The 25,350-nt window shown below is 54.9% G+C and overlaps 1 protein-coding gene and 1 long non-coding RNA gene across 3 annotated transcripts in view; one reads left to right on the forward strand and one right to left on the reverse strand.

Moving 5' to 3' along the window:
* The window catches only part of KCNK5 (potassium two pore domain channel subfamily K member 5), a 37,916-nt gene extending 13,242 nt beyond the window's left edge, over positions 1 to 24,674 (reverse strand). Inside the window, exon 1 of one of the 2 annotated variants that reach the window (XM_082637612.1) lies at positions 24,143 to 24,674. In XM_082637612.1, the coding sequence (XP_082493738.1) occupies positions 24,143 to 24,328 (186 nt within the window). In that variant the 5' untranslated portion in view covers positions 24,329 to 24,674. Of the gene's footprint in view, positions 1 to 15,389; positions 15,446 to 24,142 lie in introns of those variants that run through there. The other variant, XM_082637613.1, reaches the window with a different exon arrangement.
* LOC309813185 lies at positions 386 to 2,358 on the forward strand. The gene is made up of 3 exons (XR_014295449.1): positions 386 to 398; positions 1,972 to 2,080; positions 2,177 to 2,358. It is a non-coding gene; the product is annotated as an uncharacterized lncRNA (long non-coding RNA).
* Positions 24,675 to 25,350: the final 676 nt, after the last annotated feature.

Consider the following 25,350-nt stretch of genomic DNA (forward strand, 5'->3'; position numbering starts at 1 on the left):
TAAAGGGGGGCGACAGGCCTCTCTGTCGAACCAGACCTGGCCTTCTCCTGGGAGAAACTCACGGAAATGTGGGGCTGACCTGGGTGTGACTTGGGCGGGGGGCGGTCCTCTCTCAATTGCTGGCACCAAGTCTCTGGGTAAATAACAGCCTATCAGCCTTAGCTGCTCCGTCTGCCAAAAAAAGCACCTACCCCAAACATGAAAAGCACCTAGGACGCTGGAAGCGCTGAATGAACGCACCTTCAGTCAGTGTCATGAGGAAACCAGACCCAGTGGTGACTCAACACCCCGGGGGGGAAGACCGCTTGTCCCCAAAGGTAAATCAAAGGTCGAGGGGTTTACTTCTCTGCACCTGCAGGACAAGCCTGGGTGAGAACAGGGACACCGAGGCTCAGCAGGTAGGTGCTCCTGGGCCCCCAGACAGCTAGTCGGGGGACCTTAGGGTCGGGGGTGTGTGTTAAGGCTCCCCCTGAGGTGGCAGAGGCACACCCAGGATGTGCCACCCCATCCGTCAGAAGGCCCATCTCTCCGGACCTCTGCCCGCCAGAGGCTCCCCGCCACCCTGGCCGGTTTCCCGCACAGCCAAGCAAGGCAGGCCGGCTGCGGAGGGAGCAAGGCCACACGCTGGTCCTCACGCTGCGCTCTCAGGTGAGGCCAAGGCCAGGCGTGGTGGCTTCTCTGAACCCCAGTCCTGAAGCCCCCGCCAAGCTGCCCCCAGCTTCACAGGGCAGCCAAATGCCCATCCACCCCCCTGCTCTCTGGGCTGGGCTCTTCCTTCCTGTGTGTCCACATCTGTCTGTACGTCCATCTGTTATCTAACAAAGAACCTCCTCAGGGTAGGGGGCCAAGGGAGTTGGGGGCGCTTCTGAACAGAACAGACAGAAGTGGAGATTAGTAAACCTAACGCAGGCACTTTTCAGGCAAATATATTTAGAGTTTGGGCTTGTTCAGAACAATGTTTTTGACATTGTTTAACACCACGAACTGATGAACAGATAAAGGGGGCAGGGGAGGGTCCCAGATCCCATGTACTGGGGCTCCGTGCTGCAGTGTAAGGAGGGGGAATGGGCAGGCAGGGGGCTAGTGGGTAGAGCTCACTTGTCCAGCTTTTTGGCCAGCCCTCCCTCTGACCGTCTTTCGGGGACTGTTGGCAGACCCAAAGTGCCTTGGCAAGAAGGTGAGCACCTGTTACCTCTCTTATTCCCAAGACGAATTCGAGGACTGAAGACTATTATCTAAGCCCTCAATTATCTTCACTCCTCTCACTCTCCCTCTCTCACGCTGACTCAGCTTCTCAAACCTTCCTAAAGTGGGGGCGGGGGAGGGGCATCGGAATTGTTTCCAGATGCTAAACTGAGGCTCAGAGACCTTGGGTACCACCCAGTCCCTGAGGCAGCCGTTCTCATTCCCAGCTGCCCAATGGAACCACCTGGGAGTTTAAATAAATACAATGCCTGGGCCTCACTCGCAGCTACTCTGTGCAGTGGACCTGGGCGCCGAGTGGCTAACAAGCTCCACAGGTGATTCATCCCCTCACCGCTGCCTAAGTGGGGGTGATGGGTGTGGGTGCCGGGCTCAGCCTTCCAGCTCCCCGTCCAGGAGGGAGGATGTGGATGCGTGGGCAGGGAGAAGGCATCCTCGGTATTCCTCCCGCCCTCTCCCTGCAGCCCAGGTGACCAGGTGTGGCTCAGAGGGCAGGCCCAGTTTACGAGCAGGGCACTGGCGAGGGCCCAATGGTGCCACCCTGACACCTACACCAGCTGCAGGCCTGGCTCACCCGGGCCCTGTCTCTCCCAGGCGGAGAGCAGGTGTCTGCGGGTCAGGTGCAGGGACCTGGGGGCAGGGCCACACCTCATCTCAGTTACAACCAGACCTGGGCTCTTGTAATGTGGACTTTGCAGACTTCTGTTTTGCTTATCTGCGTTTTCAGTTTTGCTCCAATGCCTACCCGGATATTTATAATGTTTTTAGCTGAACGAAGGAAAGACAAATTGTTGGAGCCTTGGTTGGTACGCTAGGAAGTCAATGTACAACTAGGAAGACCCTGGTTCAGCTCAGGTTGCTTACCGAGACTCTCCAGGTACCCTTGACATCTGCCAACATGACTTCTCTGTAAAATGAGGAGGTTGGGGCTTCCCTGTTGGCGCAGTGGTTGAGAATCTGCCTGCTAATGCAGGGGACACGGGTTCGAACCCTGGTCTGAGAAGATCCCACATGCCACAGAGCAACTACGCCCGTGAGCCACAACTACTGAGCCTGCGCGTCTGGAGCCTGTGCTCCGCAACGGGAGAGGCCGCGATAGTGAGAGGCCCGCGCACCGCAATGAAGAGTGGACCCCGCTTGCCACAACTAGAGAAAGCCCTCGCACAGAAATGAAGACCCGACACAGAAATAAATAAATGAATAAATAAATAACCATTTGAAGCCTTTTAAAAAAAAAAAAATGAGGAGGTTGGCCTATGACTACAGGGGTCCCCCTGTCTGGGGACAATTCACATTTTCCTCTGCCTAGAACCACGACTTCAGGGCCCAGTTCAGCACCTCCCAAGCTCCAGGAAAATCCACAGCACATTCGAGAAAATACATTTTCATTCTCAGGACTCAGCTCACTGGCCACCAGCTCCAGCTCTTCCTGAGCCCCCGCAAGCCGGGCTGCCCGAGTCAGAAGCGAGCCCTATTCCTCATCCCCTCCCAGATCCCACTGCAGGATGAGGAAGGCGCCTCACTTCGCCTTGGTCCCTAAAGTAACCTGCCCGGTGCTGGCCAGGCTGCCCTCCCTCAGCCCAGGGAGGAAGCAGCCAGCCAGAGGACGCACCTGGTGTTCAAAATACAATCCCCCCAACCCCAGAAACCCACACACCCTCATCAGGCAAGGTGGAAAGTGGTATCCCACCCTCACCCTCAATGCACGCTTGAGGGGTCCCTACAGTACTGCTTCTTAACTTGGTTGCACGTGGAGATCACTCAGGGGGAGCCTGGGGAAATACTCATGCCTGGGTCCTACCCGCAGATTCAGACAGAAATGGCCTGGGGTGTGGACTGGGAACTTGGATGCTTAAAAGCTGCCCCAGGTGACTCTAATATTACGTACAGCCGATTTCAAAACCACTGACCCGGACCCGAACTACCCTCACTCCTTGTTAGGGGGAAGGCCTAGCCCAGCCCCACCCCCGGGGTCAGCACAGCAGCCATGGATGGATGACTGTCCTCCAGTCCACCCTTGGGCTTCCCCTCCTGGGCCATCTCTCAGCAGCCTTTGCAGAGCTCAGAGGTGCTGCGAGGTCCCACGCTCATGGGGAAAGCCCGTGCCAGAGGTGAGAGCGTTTTCAGCAGAAACCTCTGGGTTTCCGACTTTCTCAGGCCCGGGAGCCCTGCCTGCACTCAGGAGGGACAATGAAAACAAGGCAGGTGACCCTGCCCCCATTGTTCTCAGGCTGGGACGGTAACACTCCCCCCTCCCCCGGGGCAGCTGGGCGCCCCTCCCATGAGAGCTGAGGCCAGGGCAGAGCGGTGCAGGGACTGGCTGCCCCAGCGGGTGGGCAGCAGGGTTTGGCTAAAACAAACAGACAAGGGCTGTTGGGGCCTGAGCTCAGGATGGGACGTCAGCAAGTGTTCTCAGGCACCTGGAGGGCTGAGCTGATGAGTGAGACTGGAAATCCCTGTGTGCAGACCCAGGGGACCTCAAGGACCCAGTCCCGGTTCCACAGTCCTGCTGCCTGAGAGCCGGCCCTGGGGAGTAGGAAAGAGCCCCCTCCCACCCAAACACACACACCAGATAACCCCCTGGAGCCACGTTCTGAAAATTCACTCCCTGCTTCATCTTCTTAAGTACTTGGGGCAAGGGGAACGTGCAGTGAGGCTTAAATGACCAGAGGGGCACCTTTCACCTGCAGCTTCCCTGCCCCCAATTCACAACCACTGCCCCGCTCTGGGTGGCTGTGGCCCGACCCATGGCCTTGTACTAGTATCCCTTCCCTATCTGGGACGCTTGGCCTGGATTCATGACCTGGCCCCTCCTCTGCCCCCAGAATCCAGATCCTGGGAGTATCTGACATCTTTCTACTTTGACTGATGCCAACAGACATCTTCCTACCAGTGGGTCAACAACTCGAGGGCAGGACATTACTCAGCCAGGACACCTCAAACATGCCAGGTGTGCAGATTACCTGCCTCCTTCCCCATAGGGGTATGGGTCACTAGGGAGTGAGAGGTCCATGCAGGGGATTCGGCTCCTGGCTTGTCCTTTCCAGGCAAGCCGGCAAACCTCTCTGGGTCCTGTTCAGCTCCTCTGTAACAAGGCTGAGGAGGGCAAAGCCAGCAGCTCCCTCCTCCTGGCCCAAACCCCATCCATCAGGCACCTTTCACACCTACCACTCCTCTGGCCCTAATTTCATTTGAGACTCAAGACCCTGTGGGCAAGGCAAGCAAAATGGATATTGTTATTCCCATTTTGTAACCGAGGGAACTGATCAGAGAGGGCTAGTGACCCAGAAGAGCTCACACAGCAAGCTGATGACAAAGCACAGAGAAGAACCAGCCGGAAGCCCCCTGACTCAGTTGAGGGCCCTTTGCACCAAACAAGCAAGCCACCCATCCCCCCTCCTGGGACAGGGCTCAGAAATGCCAACCAAAGTGGATCAGGGGAGGTGAGTGACGGGAGAGAGGCAGACACGAGTGACCGGTGATGGAGAGCTATAAAAGGGTGTGCAGTCACATCCGTGGATCTAATCCTGGGATGATTTCGGATGAACGTATGCTTGTGCTCCCCCCTCACCCAGAGATGCCTTAGGTTTACCCCAACCTCATAGTGGGGTGGAAGGAGCAAACACGGGAAGTCACCAGCCCCTCAAGGTTTCTAAAAACAGCCCTCAAGCAGGCCACAAAGGAGGTCGCAGGAACTGCTGACCTGCCATCTCCCCATCCTGGGATGAGGACCTGAAGGAGATTCATCAACAGCTCAGCAGCCCCACCCTGTCTGTGCCACCTTGCTTCCCATTCTCCAGAGCCCCCGCCCACACATTAGCCTGGACCACACAAGCTGCTGATCCACCCCAAAATCACGCATGTCAAGTTTGGGACCCTCTGCAGGCAGCATGGGGGCAGAGGGGGGAAAGGCCTGGACTTTGGAGCAGACACACATGGGTTCAACTCCTGGCTCCATCGCCCACCAGCAGGTTACCTGGAGCATGTCCTCTCACCCTCTGAGCTTCTCCTTCCGTCTCTGGAAAGCGGGGGTACCAGGACTTCCTTGGGTTGGGGTGCAGATTACGTGAAACAATGCACAGCTTGGTGCTGGGCATACAGGGTGCGCACTGGGTGGAAAAGTAAACTGGGAAGAACAGGGCGGTGGGGAGGCCACCTCCACTCCGAGGGTTTATGCCCGGGCACAGGGCCTCCAGAGCTGTGAATACAGAGCTGGCCAGTTGTCACCTGCAATGCCCTCCTTCCTGGCGACCACCACCTGGAAGATCAGGGCTTGGGACAGTACTTATCGCCCCATGACATTCTATTAGGTATCTGCTATCTGGCCTACTATTTATCTCCCCCGAATAGACTACGGGCTCTGAAGGCAGAGATTTCACTCATCCCTCATTCCCAGAACAGAACCTGGCACCAGTAGGTACTCGATATTTGCCAAATGACGACTCAGTCTCTGAGATGTATGCCTTCCACAACCACGCCTTCCGGGGCACGAAGATGGGTGAAGGTGGGTGCTGGTGCTATATTTAACATGGGTTCTGGCTGGATGAGGTGGGCAGTCCTGGCAGGTGTGGCCACCCGGGGTGATGGCTTTGTATTTCTCTGCCCAGTGCCTTTTCCTCACCTCACCCCACCCTACCTGTCTGCCAGGCCAGAGTCACCAGAGGTCCTAGCCCTGGTGAGTCAGCTGCACGGCAGACTTTGGAACCATCAGGATTCCTGAGGAAGGAGGCCGGCAGGCGGTGAGAGGGGGTGCCCAGGATGGGTGTCAGGGTTGAGGGCCACAGGTCCGCCCCACACCCTGGGCCCCATGCATGCCGCTGCTTCGTGGCTCCTCCAGCCGAGGGGAAAAACGACGCTCTGTTCCATAAAGCTCTCCTGAGCCCTGGGAGCTGCCAGCCCTGTTCCTCTGGACACAGACGCCTCCCCTGGGTCCCCTTGCTGGGTTCCTGAGGACAAGGCTCTCCAGCAACTGACACCCCCCGATTCCCCCTCCACGGGATGAAAGCTGCCCGCAGCCTCACCACATTCATCCCATCCGGGTACACCCACGCCCTTGGGAGAAGGATGTGGCCAATACCCTCACCTCTTACCCAGCAGAGGACCGCACCCCAGACCACCGTCCAACTGTCTCCACCCAAGGGCCCAAAAAAGGGACCCCTCCACCTGCTCCTTCCCCTCTCCCTTCACCTGTGGCTGGCAGCTTCGGGTAATAATTGCCTATCCTTGAAGGTTAGGGTTCTGATGATAAGGGATTATTAAGTCTACCCATTTATTATAATTTGTTTAAGACGACCAGATGGTTAAACTGTAAACCTCTTCACTAATGCGGGGGGGTGGGCGGGGAAGAAAGAAAAAAAGAGAAGAAAACAGGCCGGGGGATACTAGGTGGTGGTGTTAATCCTGCATGAGAGGCGGCAGCGGAGTCTCGCCATGCCTGTGACGTAACCCTCCCGGCCTGTTTATTACAAACCACGGCTCCCCCCAAACCTGGCCCTGCTGCCGCCAAGCATGACCCAAGCCCCGTGCCTCTCCACGAAGCCCCCTGCAGGATCCTCCTGAGGGCCAACCACCTGTCACAAAACCCTTCCTTATTGTCTGACGCTAACCTAAATACCCGCGGCTGCAGTCCAAGCCCATTTCCTTTGGTTCAGTCTCCAGCTGGAGACGGACAACAGCTGGTCTCCATCGTCTCTGGAATAAATTGTACAAGAAACGACCAGCGAACTGGCACAGGCATTTTGGGGTGGATGGAACTGTGTGCAGGGTGGGGAGCCTTCTGCCTCAATGGCAGATCAAATCCCAGATCAAATCTCACCACTGGAAGACTGAGTCACAACTAGAGACAAGAGCCAAGACAGACCACGATGGTGACAACTGTGAACGTCACTCGGCCAGATGCAAGGGGGATTGTGCCCTAAGGTGCAGACTCCCCAAGCCCCAGACAGCCGGACACAGACCTCTCACCACACCAGTTGCACCAGGGGCTCTGGCCACCAAGGCCCCTATCTGGAGGTCACAGGGATGAGATACAAAGGGGATCCCCAAATACAGTGGGAAAGGAACAGAGCCTGATACATGCAACCGGTGCCCCCCACCCGCCTCCCCTGCCTTCGCTGTCACAAAAGCACAAAGGCACAGCCAGGGCTTCCCTGGTGGCGCAGTGGTTGAGAGTCCCCCTGCCGATGCAGGGGACAGGAGTTCGTGCCCCGGTCTGGGAAGTTCCCACATGCCGCGGAGCGGCTGGGCCCGTGAGCCATGGCCACTGAGCCTGCACGTCCGGAGCCTGTGCTCCGCAACAGGAGAGGCCACAACAGTGAGAAGCCCGTGTACCACAAAAAAAAAAAAAAAAAAAAAAGGCACAGCCGCCTCAGCTTTTCCACCCTGCGGGGACAGGCCCCCACCCATCTCCCATCCCCGGCTGACTGGGGCATAACCAGGGTGAAGCAACACAGAGCTGTTTTGTGCTGAAGGTACAGAAAAGTAGAGTGAGCCCTCCTCGCACAGAGAGGCTGGGCTGAGGTGAGGGGTGCTGGGGTGGGGGGGTGGTTAGGAAAACCTCCCATCCTCCAACCTGGGGCCCAGGACCAGGGACAGGCTGGGCCACAGGAAATGGAAACTCTCCCGATGGCGCATCAGGAGAGTCCTGACTCTGAGGCAGCCCCATTTTGAAACACGGGAGGCAGAAAGGACCAGGACCAGGCCTTCAACACACACATTCTCTCGCTCCCCTTCAGCCAGGCTGCGATTTTACACAAGAGCATTGTCTAAGGCTGCTTAGCCCCCTAACACCCACCCAGGCTCTGGCAGCCCTCAACCTTCCTAGGAGCGTGCAGGAACATTTGACACCCATGCCTGCACAGCGTTAGCTATTCCTCAGCCCTACAAGTCATGACCTCGGTTTCTTTACTGATCAAACGGGAGTAATGCTGTCTCCCCACCAATTCACACGGCCATGGGTCCAAAGGCTCAGCAGATGTGAACGTGAAGAGTGTGAAGTAGGTGCACCAGCAAAGCTAGAGATGCCCCTGACTTTGAACTCCTAGTTTCTAAACACCCACTGCCGTTGGGGGTAGGCTTTCCCCCAGCCTCCCAGTGCATTGTGCGTGGCCAGCGGAGGCTCAGAGACAGGAAAGCAAATGCCACCAGATTTCTAAGTCATGCAAGGGTCAGCAGGGGAGCAAGACCCGTTCCTCAAGTGGCTGCATCCTGTCCCCCTGCAGAACCCAGTTTCCCACGAAACACTTTGAGTGGCAGCTGGAGTGGCCACTTCTCAGGCTTGTCCAGGGAGGTCCATTTGCCCTCGCATCTGCTGAAGACGGCCACCAGGCCTGGGCTACTGTGGGCTAAACCCAAGATCTAGCAGTGGGCTTCCAGGATATGGCCTGCCCTCTGCCCCATGGGTCACCTCCCAGGAAGAGCAGGGGGACAAGAGGACAAGATGGCAACAGGGTTCCCTTCACCTTCCCTCCCACCTCGAGGCTCTGGGCATTCCCCTCTTTGGAGCCATTCCTGCCTGATACACATGCCACATCTGGCCAGACACCAGCCCACCAACACCCCTGTACAGATCTACCCACCTAAGTTAACCCAAGGAAAGATGGGACCAGGGTCCTGGGCAAGCTTTCCTCGCATTACGCAGCTCGAAGTCATGTCGAATGATTCCTTAAGAATTTGCTGGGCACCGGTCCTGTGCCCTGATGTAGGCAAAATAAGGGAAGAAAAAGACACAGGCCCTGCCCAAGAGGGCCTTGGGTCTAATGAGACAGACAGACAGATGGGAGGAGTTACAATGACAGAGGAAGACAGCACAAGAAAGCAGCAGACAAGCCAAGGCAAGGCCAGGACAGTCCTTGCTAAATACACACTCATCTGAGCCTGATGGGACAGAGCGGGCAGGGCAGTCAGCAGACCCCGGCCAACCCGCGCTTTCTGTGAACCAGACCGGTGGGGATGCTCACCTCAGAGGAGCTTGCAGGTTTCCCAGGGGGTGGGACGGGGCAACCCCCACTTCGGGTTCTCGGCACATCACGCTCCCCACTCCAAGGCTGCCGGCCAGCTCTGACCTCGCCCACCCCAGAGCAGGATGGAATTTAACTAGGCACCAAGAGAAGCCAGTGTGCCCTTAGGAACCTCAACAGATTCCATCAGCATTCTAGCACCGCCCAAGAGAACTCTCTGTGCTGATGGGACACTATCTGAGCAGTCCCATGTGGCTACTGAGCCCTTGGACTGTGGCCAGTGTCATGGAGGAGCTAAATTCAAACTTTATTAATTTTAATTAAACAGCCACAAGTTAGTCATATCATGTTAAAATAAAATTAATTAGGGACCTGTGGGTGGTAATTACCATACTGATGCAGTCAAACACAACACATCCTACCTACGCAGGGTCTGCCTTACCCTGGACCCCTGGATTCACCCAAGCCTTGGCCGTGGTCTGCAGCATGCTCTGGGCTCTGAATTACATGCATGGTCCTGGGCTGTCCCAAATCTTTCCTGTGTTTGTGTCTTTTGTCAGTCCAAAAGGCAAGGATGGCAAAGTCTCCTTGGGCCCCCACAGGAGTCGGAAGAGCTGGATATACACAGAGGCTAAGACAATACTTGTCCGTGGGCCTCTGGAGGATCTCCTCCCTTGTAGGGGACACTGACTCCAACACTGGGGACAGCCCCTGGGACTCCCCCAGCTCTGCCAGGCCTCTCCCGGGGAACCACACTGTCTTCTTGGTGACCATCAGATCGTGTCCAATCTCAAACTTCTTGGTCTGCAGACCGAAAGCCCACCTGGTTTCCCCAGTCTTTGAGACCCTTCCCCTCAAAAGTGTTCAACAGCACTGCTGCCCAGGAAGCCACCCCTCTGGCAGATAAACTGAAAAATAACACGTTGTTTAGCAATTTCAGAAGCGACACTAGTTTTCGGAGTCTGCGCCGTTAGAACCATGTTTATTTGTGCTTTGTGTACCTCGCGCATTAAAAATAGCCAGTGTAGGGCCTCCCTGGTGGCGCAGTGGTTGAGAGTCCGCCTGCCGATGCAGGGGATACGGGTTCGTGCCCCGGTCTGGGAGGATCCCATATGCCGCGGAGCGGCTGGGCCCGTGAGCCATGGCCGCTGGGCCTGCGCATCCGGAGCCTGTGCTCCGCAATGGGGGAGGCCACAACAGTGAGAGGCCCGCATACCGCAAAAAAAAAAAAAATAGCCAGTGTAGGGCTTCCCTGGTGGTGCAGTGGTTGAGAATCTGCCTGCTAATGCAGGGGACACGGGTTCGAGCCCTGGTCTGGGAGGATCCCACATGCCACGGAGCAACTAGGCCCGTGTGCCACAACTACTGAGCCTGCGCGTCTGGAGCCTGTGCTCTGCAACAAGAGAGGCTGTGATAGCGAGAGGCCCACGCACCGCGATGAAGAGTGGCCCCCACTTGCCCCAACTAGAGAAAGCCCTCGCACAGAAGCGAAGACCCAACACAGCAAAAATAAATTAATAAATTAATAAACTCCTAAAAAAAAAAAAAAAAGCCAGTGTAGAAGTGGCTGACGCTATATGCATGCATCTTACCCTTTCAGAAAATTCTATTTCTTTGCTTTAAAAGCAATACAACAGCATTTCGGAAAACTAGGGAAGCAGAGAAAGAAAAGGCATCAATAACCCTGCCTCCAGCTCAGCGCTGCCCGCCTTCTGTTTTCACGTCGAGTTTCAATTATTCAACGCTAACACAGCACCATGCATGAAACTAGAGTCTCCCGCTGCCCTCACCCCCGTCTTGTCTTTGTCTCACTTGAAGTCTGGCTCATAGCCCCACTGCAAACACCAAATCGAAGCCCTGTGAACCCACCCCTGCCCCCAGGGCCCCAGTAGGTGCCCCTGCTGGTCTGTCTGAGGGTCTCCTACTCCACAGGCCAGAGCCTACCAGGTCACTCGATAAGCAGGGATCAACCTGTGTGCAGTGCAGTGGTGGCTGGGAGTGGAGAGTGTGTACACAGATAGAAACCGGCTTTGGCAAGAGAAAATTGTAAGACACGTACACAGTAACCCCAACACAGAGCTGGTGGAAGAGATGGTGGGTCTGGCCACAGGCAGCCTTCAGCCCTGGAGCATTCCAAAAAGAGAGGGCGTGCCAAGACTGAGACCTATGAACTCTGAAGCCCTGGCATCGTGGAGACAGAAACTTCCTAGAGCAGGACCCAAAAGTGTCCCCTCATGACTCGGAAGTTGCCTTGCCCCAGCCCTGGGGAGACAGCCCTGGGTCCAGACAGGTGCACGCCCGGGGCAGGGGTGTGGGAGGGTAGGGGGGACGCTGACGCACCTCCCTAGGCAACCTATCGACCTGTCCCAACAGAGGACAGAGCGTCCCCACTCATGTGCCCCGTGCATGTGACGGGCAGCAGGGTGGGGGGCCTTCCCAGAGTGCTTGCTGGGTTGGGGTAGAATCTGGCCAGGCGTGGCCCCCGTGGGAAGGGCCCGGGGCAGGAGTTTTCCAGATTGGAGGTGGGCGCTGGTAGTCCTACCTTTGGGTTTTGGGGGCTGGTGGGACAGAGGCCAAAGGAGAGAGAGACACAGCTTCACGGTTCGGATGTTCATTAATCATTACCCTCGTACACAGTGTGAGGTTTGGGATCCAATGGGGCACAGTCGAGGGCCTCATGGGAGGGGGAAGGAGTGCAGACAAGGCACAACCCCCAGTGCAATGTGTTCTGACGTGGGGGAGAAGGAGGAGCCCAGAGAATGATGGGGCTCAAAAGAAGGCCACCTCCAGGGTCAGGGGAGCCTTCCCGGGCGGCCCCAGCCTATGGCAACGTTTCTACCTTGGAGCACACGAGTCCCCTACAACATGCTGCACCCCTATTTAATAATCCTTCATACACACCGCAGGGCCCGGCCTCAACCTCAAAGATAAGGATAACGTCTGATACGTCTCATAATTCCCACAACCTTGAACCAGCACTGGGCATACAGCTGGCGCTAAGAGTCTAATTGGCCTTAGTGAACAAGTCCCTGGCTCAGAGAGGGGCAGTGACCTGGTCTAGTCACACAGCAAGTCAGCTGAGCCAGACCCAGGACCTGGCTCTGTCTTCCAATTCCCAGTCCCTGGGCCACTCATCAGTAGATCTCAGGGCTGCGGCTGGAGTCTGGGGGATGGGGTGTTGAAAAGCTGATAATCAGGACACCCTCCCTTTTCCTGCTCCCCGGGGGGTGCTGACAAGACATTACTGCATCAGCGTGCTCTGCACTCAGCACTATCCCTCAGCCAGAGGCAGCCCTTCCACAGGCAGCCCTTCCACCCGCTGCTCCAAAGGGGGCGGGATGCTGAGGAGGGGAGGGCACCCTTCCAAAGCCAACACTGTCAGGATGCATTCCTCGCCCCGGGAGGCAAGAGTTTTATTTGAACAGGAGCTATGGGGAGGGGATGGGGCTGCCGTTCTTTCTCCTCCAGTGGGTCTGAACAGGTGCCATCCTGTACCCGGGGGCATGGCAGGAACAAGAACCTTGCATTAGACTCAAGGAGCACCCAAGCCAAAAATCAACATTCAAGTCCGTGAAGGGCCTGCCCCGGGGTCCTCGGCATGCTACAAAATAGCCAGTCTGTCCCCAGTCATGCAGGCAGATCTGAGCAGCGCTTACACCCCAGGAGAAAGGCAAGACGAAAGCTGTTCCCTCCCAAGGTGCAGACCACAGCGCTGCTAGGGGTTAGCCCTGGGGAAGCCAAGTCAGGGACGTGTCACAAGTGTGGGTTTAGCTGCTGGGGCGGTAGCAGGTAATGTGTGGACTCAGACAGGAACCCTAGAGCCGAGAGGCAAACTAAACTGCACCTCACTACTCCAGGTCTTTGATTCTTTCTCGAGATCTCGGTCTCTGGGTCCCCTGACCCACAAACGCTGCAGTGAAGGGTCAGAGCCTGACAGGTCCGTAAGGACGCCAGGGGGACAGGCTGGAGGGCAGGGATGGAGCTGATGGCCTCCACCCTGAGCTGCGGCACCTACTTACCTAACGCACGTTTGTCCTGCTTTAAAACTTTTCACGCTGAGCATAGCAAACAAACCTATATATGGTCAATGTGGTCAGAACAGTTACCAGTGTCAGAATCCACAAAAGCTGAAGAGAGCACTTCTCAGCAAAGGGTCAGTAAGCATGCACAGCCCGCTCCCGGAGAGCTGGAGCCAATAGGACCCGAGGAGAAAACTCAGTCTCTAAGAGGGGCTGGTGGCCCAGCACAGGGGAAAGCAAGTGCTGATTTAGGACACCATGGGGTCTAAGTGGGGCAGGGCTCTGGCTCTGGACCCAGAAGGCCTGGGTCCAGGCCACTAACTAGCTGTGTGACCTTGAATAACTTATTCGCCTCAGTTGCCTTATCTGCAAAATGAGTTTCCTGGGAGTCCCCGGGGTGTGGGATGGCCCCCACCTGCCTTTCCTTCACCAAGTGCCAGCTGCAGTCACTGCTGTGGTCTGACTGCTGGAGCACCTCCCTCTGCTCCACCTGCAGGGTGACTTATGTTATCAGTGGACATAGACCTGAATTCTTGGTAAAAGTTGAAACCTGCTGTGAGTGTGCAGGGTTTTAGAATGCCTCCCCACCCTCAGGGCATGGCCTCCTGTCTGTAGCCAGGATCAAGGGTAGGGCTCCAGACAGAGGCAAGACCACACAGGGAACAGAGTCCAGATCACTTGGGCTGCTGCAAGGACTTTGGCTCTGAGTCTGGGGGAGAAGCCATGGAGGGTTTTCTGAGTCAAGAGTCCCAATCTCGCTCTATCAGGATCCCTGACTGCCGTGGCAATAACTGACTACCTTTCACCTCCTGTGGCCTCTGCTTCCAGGAAGCCTTCCCTAACTGCCCCACTTAGCTCTACCAACTCCTTTAATGTACTTTCCCCGCCCTGGTGAGCACAGCAACCTTGGAAAGTTACATAACTTCCCGAGGTCTAGGCCTTGGCTCCAGGGCTGTAAAGGGAGGCTAGTTAGATAATCACTATGCTCCCTTCAGCCTCACATTTTATGATTTGCTGCCAGGAGTGGCACCCAGAGCCTGACCCTCCTCCCCCATCCCTGCCAGCCTCCAAGAAACCAGCCAACAACAGCTCCTTGGGCTCAGACACTTGGGGAGCAGGGTTCTGTGATGGGGAAACTCCCTGGGGAGACATCAGACTACTTCTGCCACAGGCTCTGAAGGGCCTAGAAAAAATCCTTTTTTCTGAGCCTATGGTTGACCACAACTTCAACCTTTGCCTCTTATTTCAGAAAAACTCACTGGTGGGTAGGAAAGCTGGCACTCAAGGAAAGGGTGTGCTGGGGCAGTTTAGGAACTCAGGCCAGTTTAGTGTAAGTGAAAGAAGCGCTCTGCGCCCTAACACACAGCAAGATTTTGATTTAAAGGCTGTTCAAAAGGGGATTAGAGGTGGGGTAACAAACAGCTTGGCGAAGAAAGGCTCTGGACCTGGGCAAGCAGAGCTAGTTTAACCTAAGCTTGGTTCTAGAGACGGTCTGGCCCAGCTTCTCACCAGGCCTCAGTTTTCCCATATAGCAAAAGGGATGACATTTCACTGCCAGACCTCACAGAGGGCACAGGAAGGCACTTGAGGTGAGTGGGTCTGCAGAGACCCATGGTAAGGCCAAGGGTGGGGATGCGGGGACGGTGCAAAGCCTGGGTATCTGCATGCTCCTTAGAGGTCACCCAGGTGCTGCAGACAACACTCCTGCTCCATCCCCTGGTGCCAACGTCCCTAGTCAGCTCTGCCCCAAGGGGTGCACCATGGGGTAGAAAAGGCCTAATGCCTGCAGGCTGCAGTCACGCCCAAGGGCTAGGAACACACCCTTCTCCCCTACAAACAGCCTGGCCTTCCTCCTGCTCCCCCACCCCCACCCCCGCGTGCCCTCGCGGTTTCTGCGGTACGTGGTCTGAGGACATTCCCTGACAGGCAGGGACGGCTCATCCTCTTTACAGCAGGTCTCAAAACAGGCCTGGGCACATGGTATGTGCTTGGTAAATATCTGCACAAAGGACTGGGTCTCTGCTCTTTCTCAAGTTCCTTGAAAGCAGAAACCACCTACCCCGGGGAGGACAGGCCTGCTAGGCATGCTCACGCAGACAGGCCTTGTTCATCCCAGGGGAAAAAGGCGTAAGGGGACTCCTGGAGATGAACAGACCCAGAGAGGCAGACCTGTTTGTTCTATAAAGTCCCTCAAAAGGGAGAAGATAACCTTGAGCTGGTCTTAAAGGTGAACTCGTAGTGCGCCTTCCTCTTGGGTTCTCCAGTGGTCTTCGCGCCCAGAGAGACAGATACCATCACTCCTACTTTCTGATGAAGCCAGGGGCTCAGGGTGCAGCTTGCAAAGGCGGTGTGACTTTAAAGCCTGCGGCTGACCACCAGGCAACTTGGCACCGCCTCATGCGGCTGGAAGGCTAGAAGGAGGAAATGGGCGTAAATTTTGATAAAGCCGCTCCCCTTCTGTTCTCTGGGGCCAGAGCCCGGCCTGGCTCAATTCACCCAGGTAACCACCTTGACCTTGCAGGAGGCTGGGCCCCTCATGACTAGACTCCAACCCAAAGGTCCACATGACTCTTGGCCTCCCCGTCTGAGCCAGGCACACCACTGGGCACCCGGGGGCCCAACAGACACATTCTGAGCAAGTCACTTACTGAGCTAGGAACTGGGTAGGGAGACGTGGCCCTGCCCACACAGGGCTCCTGCAGTCTAGCTGGGCCTAATTTAACAGGCTCTCCAAGCCTTCTTGAATGAAAGGCTGAACTTACTCCCAAGAAGCAGAGTCCAGAGAAGTGAAATCTGACCAGGGTCACACAGCACAAACCAGTACTGTGGGGAGAATCAGAATCCATGTTAGAATCAGCTTTTCCCTGCACAGTGGTTCAGATAAGGGTTTCCCGGCCCCAGCTCCAGCCCCAAGCACTGGTCACACAAAGGGAGGGGCTCCCCTGTGTCCTCCCCAGCTGCTGTGGCCTACAAGACCCCTGGTAACCCACAGGGCCAGCCACCAGGCTACAGGAACAGCCAAGCTGGCCCTATCCCCCAAGTAAGCCCCTCCCCACACAGCTTCTAGCCTAGCCTGGGGGCAAGCCTCTCCCTAATGGGAGGTGTCAGCTAGGCAACCTTAGCCAGATTACAGTGGCCATGGGAGGTGACAACAGCCAGAAGTACACAATACTGCCTAAATAGTTCGGCAGGAAACCCAAATATTTAGCTAGGAGGGGAAAAACAGAATGGACACTTCAAAGCCAATCCAAGGGACCTGGCCAGCAAGGGCCTATTGAGAGGGGAGATGGGTGGTGTCTGGCCCCAGGGAGAGCACAACTCTGACCCCACATCCTGTGTGACCACCCTCCAGGGATGACACCCATGAGGCCATCTGGACCCAGGAATCCTCCGGAAGGGAAGAGGTTTAACAAATGCCTGGGATAAGCCGGGACTGAGCAGAGAAAGCCTTGTCCCCTTTCTGTAGAGGAGGGAGCAGGGCTCTGCTGGAAGGGAAGAGGAAATACACCTTCCACTGAGGGTGGGGGTGGGTGAACATGCAGGAAATGGAAAATGGTGGGGACTCCACCAGGAGTTTTGGTGGGTTTTATCATCTGTGTCTCCATCTCCAAATTGGGAGCTCAATATACTGTGGGGCTTGAACTGGGCATCAGGAACAGCACCACCCCACCCCCAACCCTAGAGAGACGGGGTGTCAGAGAACAGCTAACACATAGCATATCACTAGTTGCATGTGTCAGGCACTCAGTCAAATAGTATTTATGTGGATTCTGCAGGCATGAGGGCAATACTGAACTATTGTCCCATTTCACAGACTAGGAGACTGACTTGCTCAAGGCCCCGAGGCTAAGTAATCAGCCAGTCACACAGAGAACCGCCCAATGCACCCTAGGGCTCTGAAGACACCACTTTCCCACCTCTAGGCCTTTGCTCCTTGTTTTTGCCACCTTTCCGGCTCACATGGAGCGGAATGGTTCAGAGTGTGGGCTCTGGGTTCAAATCCACAATCTTCTACTTCTTAGCAGTACAGCCTCGGGCAAATGAGTGAACTTGAACTATCCATTCTGCCCTGAGGTGGTGCTGGTGAGAGTACCTCCAGCAAAGGGTTGTTGTGAGGATTATGAGACGATGCACATAAACAGTTCCCACTGCCTGTGGTGAAGCAAGTGCTCAGTAACCGTTAGCTGGAATCACCCCCACCTCCGGCCCCCAATCCCTGCCCACTCCCATCACTTCTACCTCCTGGCTCTACCTCCACTCCTGGTCAGGCCCCAAGGCTCTGCAGTCAGCAAGGAAGGGTGAATTTTAGCCTCTGGCTAGCCATGTAGCCCTGGGCAAACCCCTTGGCCTCTGTTTCCTAGACAATGGGCAGAGAAGTTAACACCTCACCCACAGGACAGGTTCAACGAGATACAGGTAAAGAACCAGCCTGGCACATGGGAGGTACTCAGCAGAGAGCTCCCAGGGGCTGCAGCTCACACCATTCATCCCTCCTGGCTGCCTCAAAGTCCCCCTTCTTTAAGTTCAAGAGCAGAAATTAATCTCTCAACAGTACATGCTTGGAACCTCCAGGTGTACCTACCAATGTCAGGTAACAAGCTCCTCACCTGTCTTTCTCTAGAGTTAGGGGCTCTCTGAGGGCAGGGGCTATGTTTTGTTCAGAGCCAGATGCCCCACAGGCCACAGGGTTCTACAGGCCTCAGGACACAGGAACCGAATCCTCTGAGGCCCGCTGACCCTCGTCCATCTCTCCAGCCTCACCATATGCAACCCATCACTGGGCACCAGGGCTACATTTTTCCTCATTTCACCACCGTGGCCCTGTTTCTCTCCCCAGCTAGATTGAGCTCCCGAGGGCTAAAGCCCGACCTGGTTTCTGAGGCTTCAGTGCACACAGAAGTGACAGCTGGCAGGGAGGGACCCCTCTGTGATCCCCTAACTTTGCCCAGGTCTCTGAGGTTTGGGGGCCAGATTAACTGCTCACAGAAAGCCGAGATGCCTCAGGCAGAGCTGTACAGAACTAGAGCACGCTACCCGCACTGTTACCTAAAAGAGCAAAGAAGGTATAATCTGGGAAGGTCATCAAATGGAGGGGACCCAGACCTGGACCTCCCAAGGGGTTCATGGAAGGAAGACAGAGGTACCCTAACGGCAAGCTGGGTGTGAGGGAGTGTGGGTGGGGTCTTTTGGGGGAGGTGCTGTGAGCTCTGTGGGCTTTGGGGGAAAGACCCACACTCCGACACATTGGAAGGAGAAAGGGAGGAGGCGTCCTTATCAGAACACCCATAGGGTGAAAGGATCAGCCCACAGAAACAGCCCGATAATTTAGAGTAGAATACTCCACTTCTTTTAAGTTGCAAACTGCTGTGAAGGAAGAGGAAACTTTCTGAAATGCTGTTCACTCCCCTACTTGAAAATTGCAAAAATTTGGTGAGTTCAAATTCTTTGGCTAAACCCAGAGAGCTTCGTCATCTGGCCCTCACCCCTCTGCCCTCTGGCTGCAGTACAGGACCATCATGCAGTTTTACACCTCCCTGAGGGCTGCGGTGAAGAAAGATCCACCCGCCTATCCTCCCTTCTCTCTCTAGCTTTTGAAAAAGGTGGTTGATATATACCTAGAAATGGAACTGCTGGATCATACGGTAGTTCTAGTTTTAATTTTTTTAAGGAACCTCTATATGGTCTTCCTTAGTGGATGCACCATTTTACACAAAAAGACAAATACTGTACGATTGCACTTATAAGATACTTAAAGTAGTCAACTTCACAGAAACAGAAAGCAGAATGGTAGTTACCAGGGCCTGGGGAGAGGGGGAAAGGGGAGTTGTTTAACAGGTCTAGAGTTTCGGTTTTGCAAGTTGAAAAAATTTTGGAGATCTGCTTCACAATAATGTGAATATACGTAACACTACTGAACAGCACTCAAAAAAGGTGAAGAGGGTAAACTTTGTTATGTATTTTTCACTATAATAAAAAAAAAAAGTCAGTTGACCTTTCTCCTACACTAAGGTCTTCCTGACTCTATGCTCACTACACTTGTGCGTGGATGGCCCCATCACATAGTAGGGGCATCTAGGAGGTGAGTAGCAGCAGCAGCTAACGCGTGATGAGCCTTGCTATGTGCCAAGCACTGTTCTAAGCAACCTATGAGGGTGATGTGACGGCATGACCCAGTGCTTGGATGGTGACTCTTTCAGCAACAGGAAGGGGCCTGCAGTAGTGAGGCGAGTGGCACGTGGACAAAGATCCCCGCTGAGGGCAGCATGTCCTTTTATCCATGTCAACCCACCCTTGTGGGGAGGATCGACAGCTCAGGGCTCCTCCACTTATTCCAGGGGTCCAGAGGGACTCTCAGCAAAATCTCCAAGGGGATTCACCTCTACCTTCTCCATTCCCCAAAAGGAACATCAGGAGGTGAACCTATTTCACATGCCTACTTCATCCAACCTCTCTCTATCACCCCAGTTCAGGCCAATCAAGTGGTTCCTGAGGGACCACTCAGATGAAGCATCTCAATTTGTACAAAGACTCTCTTGGGGGTTCTGTCTCAGGAGCCCGGCTTCTCTGTTCTCCAAAGCCTGGTACCTCCCTGCACCCCACTCCCCCCAACCCCACAGACATAAAGAGTTCAGAGGCTGAGGCCAATCTAACAGCAAACAACCAAGTTCAAGATGAAAGCTCTTGGCCTGAGGTCAGAGCCAGCCAAGCACAGCATCCAAAACCAGAGGATTGTGTTTCTTTTAAATGCCAGACTATAAATAGAGCAAAACCTGAGGAAAATACTTAGAAGCAGCAGTCATCATCTCCCTTACACCCCCTCCTATAGGACTCCCCCACCCCCACTAGAACATTTCAACACTTGCTAATCTCTACCCTCAATAAGCCTCTATTACTGTGCCATCTGTAATCATCCTAAGGACTCTAGTAAAACTCTCAAAACGATTCAATAAAAATTCACCTTAACTGTTAAAACTAATGAGAGTAGTTAACTAAAGCAGATTTATTGATTTGAGAATTTTCTTGTTTTGGCTGCCCTCAGCTTTGAGCGGAACATAAATAAGAAAATGAGCCTTTAGGAAGGAACTTCTTTCTTCTATTTCCTTTCAAAAACCCAACTTCTCCACTTTCCATTTCTGCAGTCTTAGACAGTGAGAGTTCAATTTCAAATGAATGACCCAGAGGCCTCCGTGATTCTGGATAATCAAAAGATCTATTGTGTTCCCTTTACATACAAAGGCAGTTAAGTGGACCAGTGCGCTTTCCAATTTCCAGCAAGGTTTGAAACAAAAGAGGTTTTCATGTTAACCCTCGGTTCCCCCCAAAATTCAAGTCCTGTGCCCAGTATGAGCATTTTGGTCAGATGTAATTTTACTACATGATCCATAGTTATATTTTTTAAAATTTTAGGAGGAGGATTGGTGTTAATAACAGGATGTCAGAACCTCAAAATTGGAATTAGCCTTATTATTATGGACTGGAACATGTGTAGGGGAGTACGAAGGGCCCAGGAAATAAAAGGAGAGAGGTCTGGCACACATGGAAAACCTCAGAATAGGACAATGCAGGTTAGAGGCCAGCAGGATCCAAGAGGCTTCCGGGAACAGGTCAGCTGCATGAGCAGTTGAAGAAAACCCAATTAGGGATGGGGTGTGCCAGCGAAAGGCAGGGCTTGGGGCGACCCCTACCGCACCCCCAAAGGAGAAGTGGGGTGGGGTGGACTGCTGCTTATTTCAGTAAGGGAGGAGGTGTGGCTCAGCCAGGCACAACACAGGAGATGCCTGCGTGCCCATTCCTGTTCTAGGGGAAATAGAAAATAGAATTTCCCAGCAGACCAGAGTCCAGCTGAACCAATTTACTAAGCTCACTGACCAACCATTCAACAGCTTCATATGCCTAAGGGGGAGGGCAAGGGTGTACGAGAAGCAGGCTCTGGAGGCAGACTGCCTGGGTCCCACCCCAGCCTGTGCCCTCCTGGTAATTCCCCTGAGCTTCAGTTTCCTTATCTGAACACGTAAGGGTGCTGTAAAGAGTACCTGACTAATGCAGGTAAAGCACCTAGCAAGTTGCCCTAGTCAACGTGTCCTCAATGTGTGCAGCAGAGGGAGGCTCGCACTCCTCAGTTTCATCTATACACACCCAACGCCTAATGCTTCCACTTTACTTGACCCTCCCCAGACCCCCATTTTGCAGATGAGGAAAGAGAGGCAAAGTTAAAAGGTCTGATGGGTAAATAGCCAAGCCGGATGGCAAAACCAGCCTGTGCCCTCTCATAAAATGCCAATTACCCCTACAGCGCCCAACACGCTAGGCGCTTGGTCAATGCCAAATCCACTTATGGGAGCCTCTGCAATTTAGGACGAGGTTGGGGGAGCGGGTCACCGGCACCTGGAGGAGCAGGCTTGAGAGCAAAAGGGTTCAGGATGGTTCTGAAGGCAGGAAGGAGGGGCAGCCACGTGGTCCGAGGCCAATGGGGCGCTGAGCCTTTGAAAGTCAGCCTCCGCCTCAGTTCAACCACAGCGTGAACAGGGAGGAAGCACCTGACAACTCAGGGACTATTTCCAGAGATCTAAAGAAAGGTGCCTTAACTCTCTTTCTCACGCCTTTGAAAGTACACACACAATTTCCACTCTAAGAAAAACCCCAACCCAGGCTGCACCCCACCCCCTTCCAACAGCCTTTCCCGGGGGGTGGGCCCCTACCCCAGGAATTCCCAACTGAGGGACTTTTTTTAGGATTACAAAGGTGATTATTCAGAACCTGATAAAACACAGAACTCAGTGGAAAATGCAGGAGCAGCCAGATGGGAAAGAAGATTTTTGAGTTTTCATTTTTCCTTAAACCAATTTCCTGTGGCCTGCAGCAGTGCCCCAAGTCCCAGATCAGCAAGCGAAGCCAGGCAGGTTTCTGCAGACCGAAAGTGATGCTAGCGAAAAGCTTCCACTGGTTCATTCTCATTTCTGGGGTTCTTCCTATGAAGGGAGGGGATTCGCCAAGTTGCAGATGGCTTGAGAGGTTGGCTGGGGATGGGGACAGGCCTGTCCATAATCACCTCCAAATCAGACTGGCCTGATCCCCAAATCCTTTTCCTAAAGCTACCTGCCGGCTTTTGGGGGGTTATCGCTGGCGGGTTTAAAAGGACCTCAAAATACCAGGCATCTTGCTTGCTCCTTAAGAAAGCTTAAGACACCTTAAGAAAGCTGCCTAACCTCCAAAGCTATAACCACCAGCTGCACCCGGCTGCCTCACCCCGACCCCCCCTCTCCTTTTCCCTTCTCCTCATGTTTTGAAGTTTATTTTCCCACATTCAGCCTTGAATTCTTTCCTTCCTTCCCCTGCAGTAGCGGAGAAGCAGCAAAGAGGCAAACACTTCGAGGGCAGCTCGATTCTTTATCATCCCCGCCTGCCTTCTTCCCCCTCTAAACAAAGCCCTGGAGCCAAGTAAACAACAACGCGTTCTCCAGAGGAATTGTTTCCTCAAGGGAAATTATAAAGTGACCCTCCCTCCCCAACACACACACACAGGGCAGACACCCATCTCAAGGAAGGCGGAGCTGCCCAGAACTCCTGCTATCAGGAGCTAAAACACCCCACTCCCGTCTGAAGCTCATACTCCCACCAGCCTCACCTACCAACGGCCCCCCGCCCTGGGAACTGCTCCCGGACAGGAGAGTCTCCACTAAAATCCAACACCCAACCTTCTGGCCTAAACCTCCCCTTCCACTGGCTCCTAAGAGAACAAGTCTTTATTTGCCCGGCTGCTAGCAGGCACCTATATGCTCACCTGTGGGAATGTCCGTCGATTTGGGGACAAAAAGGGGGTACCCCAGGCAAGATATCTTCACATTTGTTCCCATTTTACATACGGGCTGTTGAGGCCAGAAAAATGAGAGACAACTACACAGCCATAAAGGACTGGGGAGCCGCAGTAGTTTAAATATTGTTTCTCACCAAACTTCCTTTCTGGCATCTTTTACCCCAAGAGAAATGTAACACCTTGGACAATATCTCTACTCCACCTCACAACCTAGAGCCTTCACGGGCTCTTACCCAGGTCTGGTCGTTCCACTGGAGGGAGGCCATCACTGCAGGCCAAGAAGCGTGAATGGTTGAGGCCAAGAACCTTCGAGAAACTGGGGTAGAAGTCTTCGATCCCCAAACAAGCCCCACAGTTTATCCACGTGAGATCAATGTCATGCATAGGGCATGTGAACCAATGCCAACATGGAGGAGAAACTCTCCCACCACTTCCCATTCTATACAAGTTCTCTGCCCGCCGCCCCACCCCCATCCCGCCCCGTCCCCCGAAAAGGGACTCTCCGGGTGTTGTTCTTTTGTTCAACCTGTTACTTTCACAAAGCTGAACTCCAAGCCCTTCGGGGATGTCTCCGCGAGATAAGCTTTCCCGGAAGCCTGCGCGCGTCCCCAGCATTCCAGCCACCACCCCGCATCCCGGGGGCTCAGGCCCGAAAGAGCCCCGGACCCCCCCCACCCCCGCTCCCGAGACCTGCGGGGGCGGGGGAGCCTCGCGCCACTCCGCCGGGCTGGTGAAGAAACGCCGAAAAAAGCCGGCCGGGTGCCGCACTTCGCCCCGGAGCTGGGAGGTAGAGACGCGAGGAGGCGGCACCCGGAGGGTCTCCCGAACTCTGGGAGCGTCTCCAAGGAAAGACAAACGCCTTTATCCGCCCCACAGCCTCCTCCAACCAGGGAGGTACCCGCACACCCACACCGAGCCACTGCGGGCCCTGGTTCACCCGGGGGTCAAGTTCTTCCCTCCGAACAAACTGGGTTCCAAAGTCTCCGCGCGCGTGGGAGACTCCTGCGCCCACGGGTGAACGGCAGATTCCAGCAGTCAGGCTCATGGGGAGACATTCTCTCCGGTCACCCCGGGACCACCCACAGGGAGTGAGGGTCATCCAGAGCTGCGAGGCGCTCCCCTTCAGCACTCCTAAACCTCCAGCTCACCTGCAGAATCTTGTCCAGGCCCTCCTGGCCCAGGCACGGGAACTCCTTGAGCAGATGCAGTTTCTGCGTATAGTAGTTTTTCTTGGCTTCTTTCCAATGCGGCTCCTCCAGCACCTCGAAGATCGCCGCCCCGATGGCCAGGTAGAAGATGATGGCCGAGGTGAGCAGAGGGCCCCGGTCCACCATGGCTCCCAAGAGGCCACCTCCTGGAGAATGAGAATGCCTCAGCTAACCCCAGCGGCTCCCGGTCCCACCCGCCCTCCAGCCTCTGGAAACAGCTGTTTGAATTTGGAGCTCCGCATGCGCAGTGCCCGGTTCAACCCGGCGCCGCTCCACCGACACAGTAGCTCCTGCAAGTTGGCCCAACGAGCGCAGGGAACTGTGCGGGACCTCCTCACGCGGGCCAGAGGTGGGCGGACACCAAGGGGGCCGAGGGGGCACCCTGGACCGCGGGGGCTAAAGCAGCTGGGTGAACCCAAGGCCGAACTCCCGGAGACACGTGCGCCTCTTCTCCGCGCGCCACAGCAGTGTGCGCCGCGCCCGCCTCCGCGCGCCTCTTTAACCCGGGCCTGTGCGCTCTGCCCGTGGAGGAGGGGCCCGCTGAGGGCCCGCCCCCGTGCAGGCCCCGCCCCGTGCAGGCCCCGCGGCTGGGCCCAGAGTTACCGCTAGGTGCGCGCTGGAACCAGTTGCGGACCATGTTCGCTCCCCAGGGCCGCCGCCAGGGTAGGCTACGCGCCCCGCATGCCTGGAGGGGTTGTGGTCTCTTGGACTCACGTTTCTTACTAGTGCTGGTGTATTAACTAAAATGAGTGTGTACCTAATGACTGGGGTCAGGAAGTTATTGCTATTGTTATTTTCATTATAAGCCAGGTTTTCATTTATTGATGTTTCTGCCAAGAAAGCTTGATTCTCAGTCTTTCTGTCTCACACACCTTCCTGTAAGACTGGGGAAAGGACATTAGAAAGGGACTGGAGAAAGTCAGAGGATATCAGGAACTAAACCAGTCACAAAGATGTGACTCCTTCCTCTCACCCCAGTCTCACCTGCCCTGGTGAACATCTGAGAAAGAGCAGTCAGAGGCAGCACTGTTCATATCCCTCCCCACAAACGCACTACAATTCTACAGGAAACACTTGATGTCTTTCATACTCCCAAGCATATTTAAAATTGCAAACACCCTGCCCCAGACACATAAACACACACACTC

The sequence above is a fragment of the Mesoplodon mirus genome, assembly GCF_964341445.2.
Source record: "Mesoplodon mirus genome assembly, chromosome: 12".
NCBI classification, from domain to species: Eukaryota; Metazoa; Chordata; class Mammalia; order Artiodactyla; family Ziphiidae; genus Mesoplodon; species Mesoplodon mirus.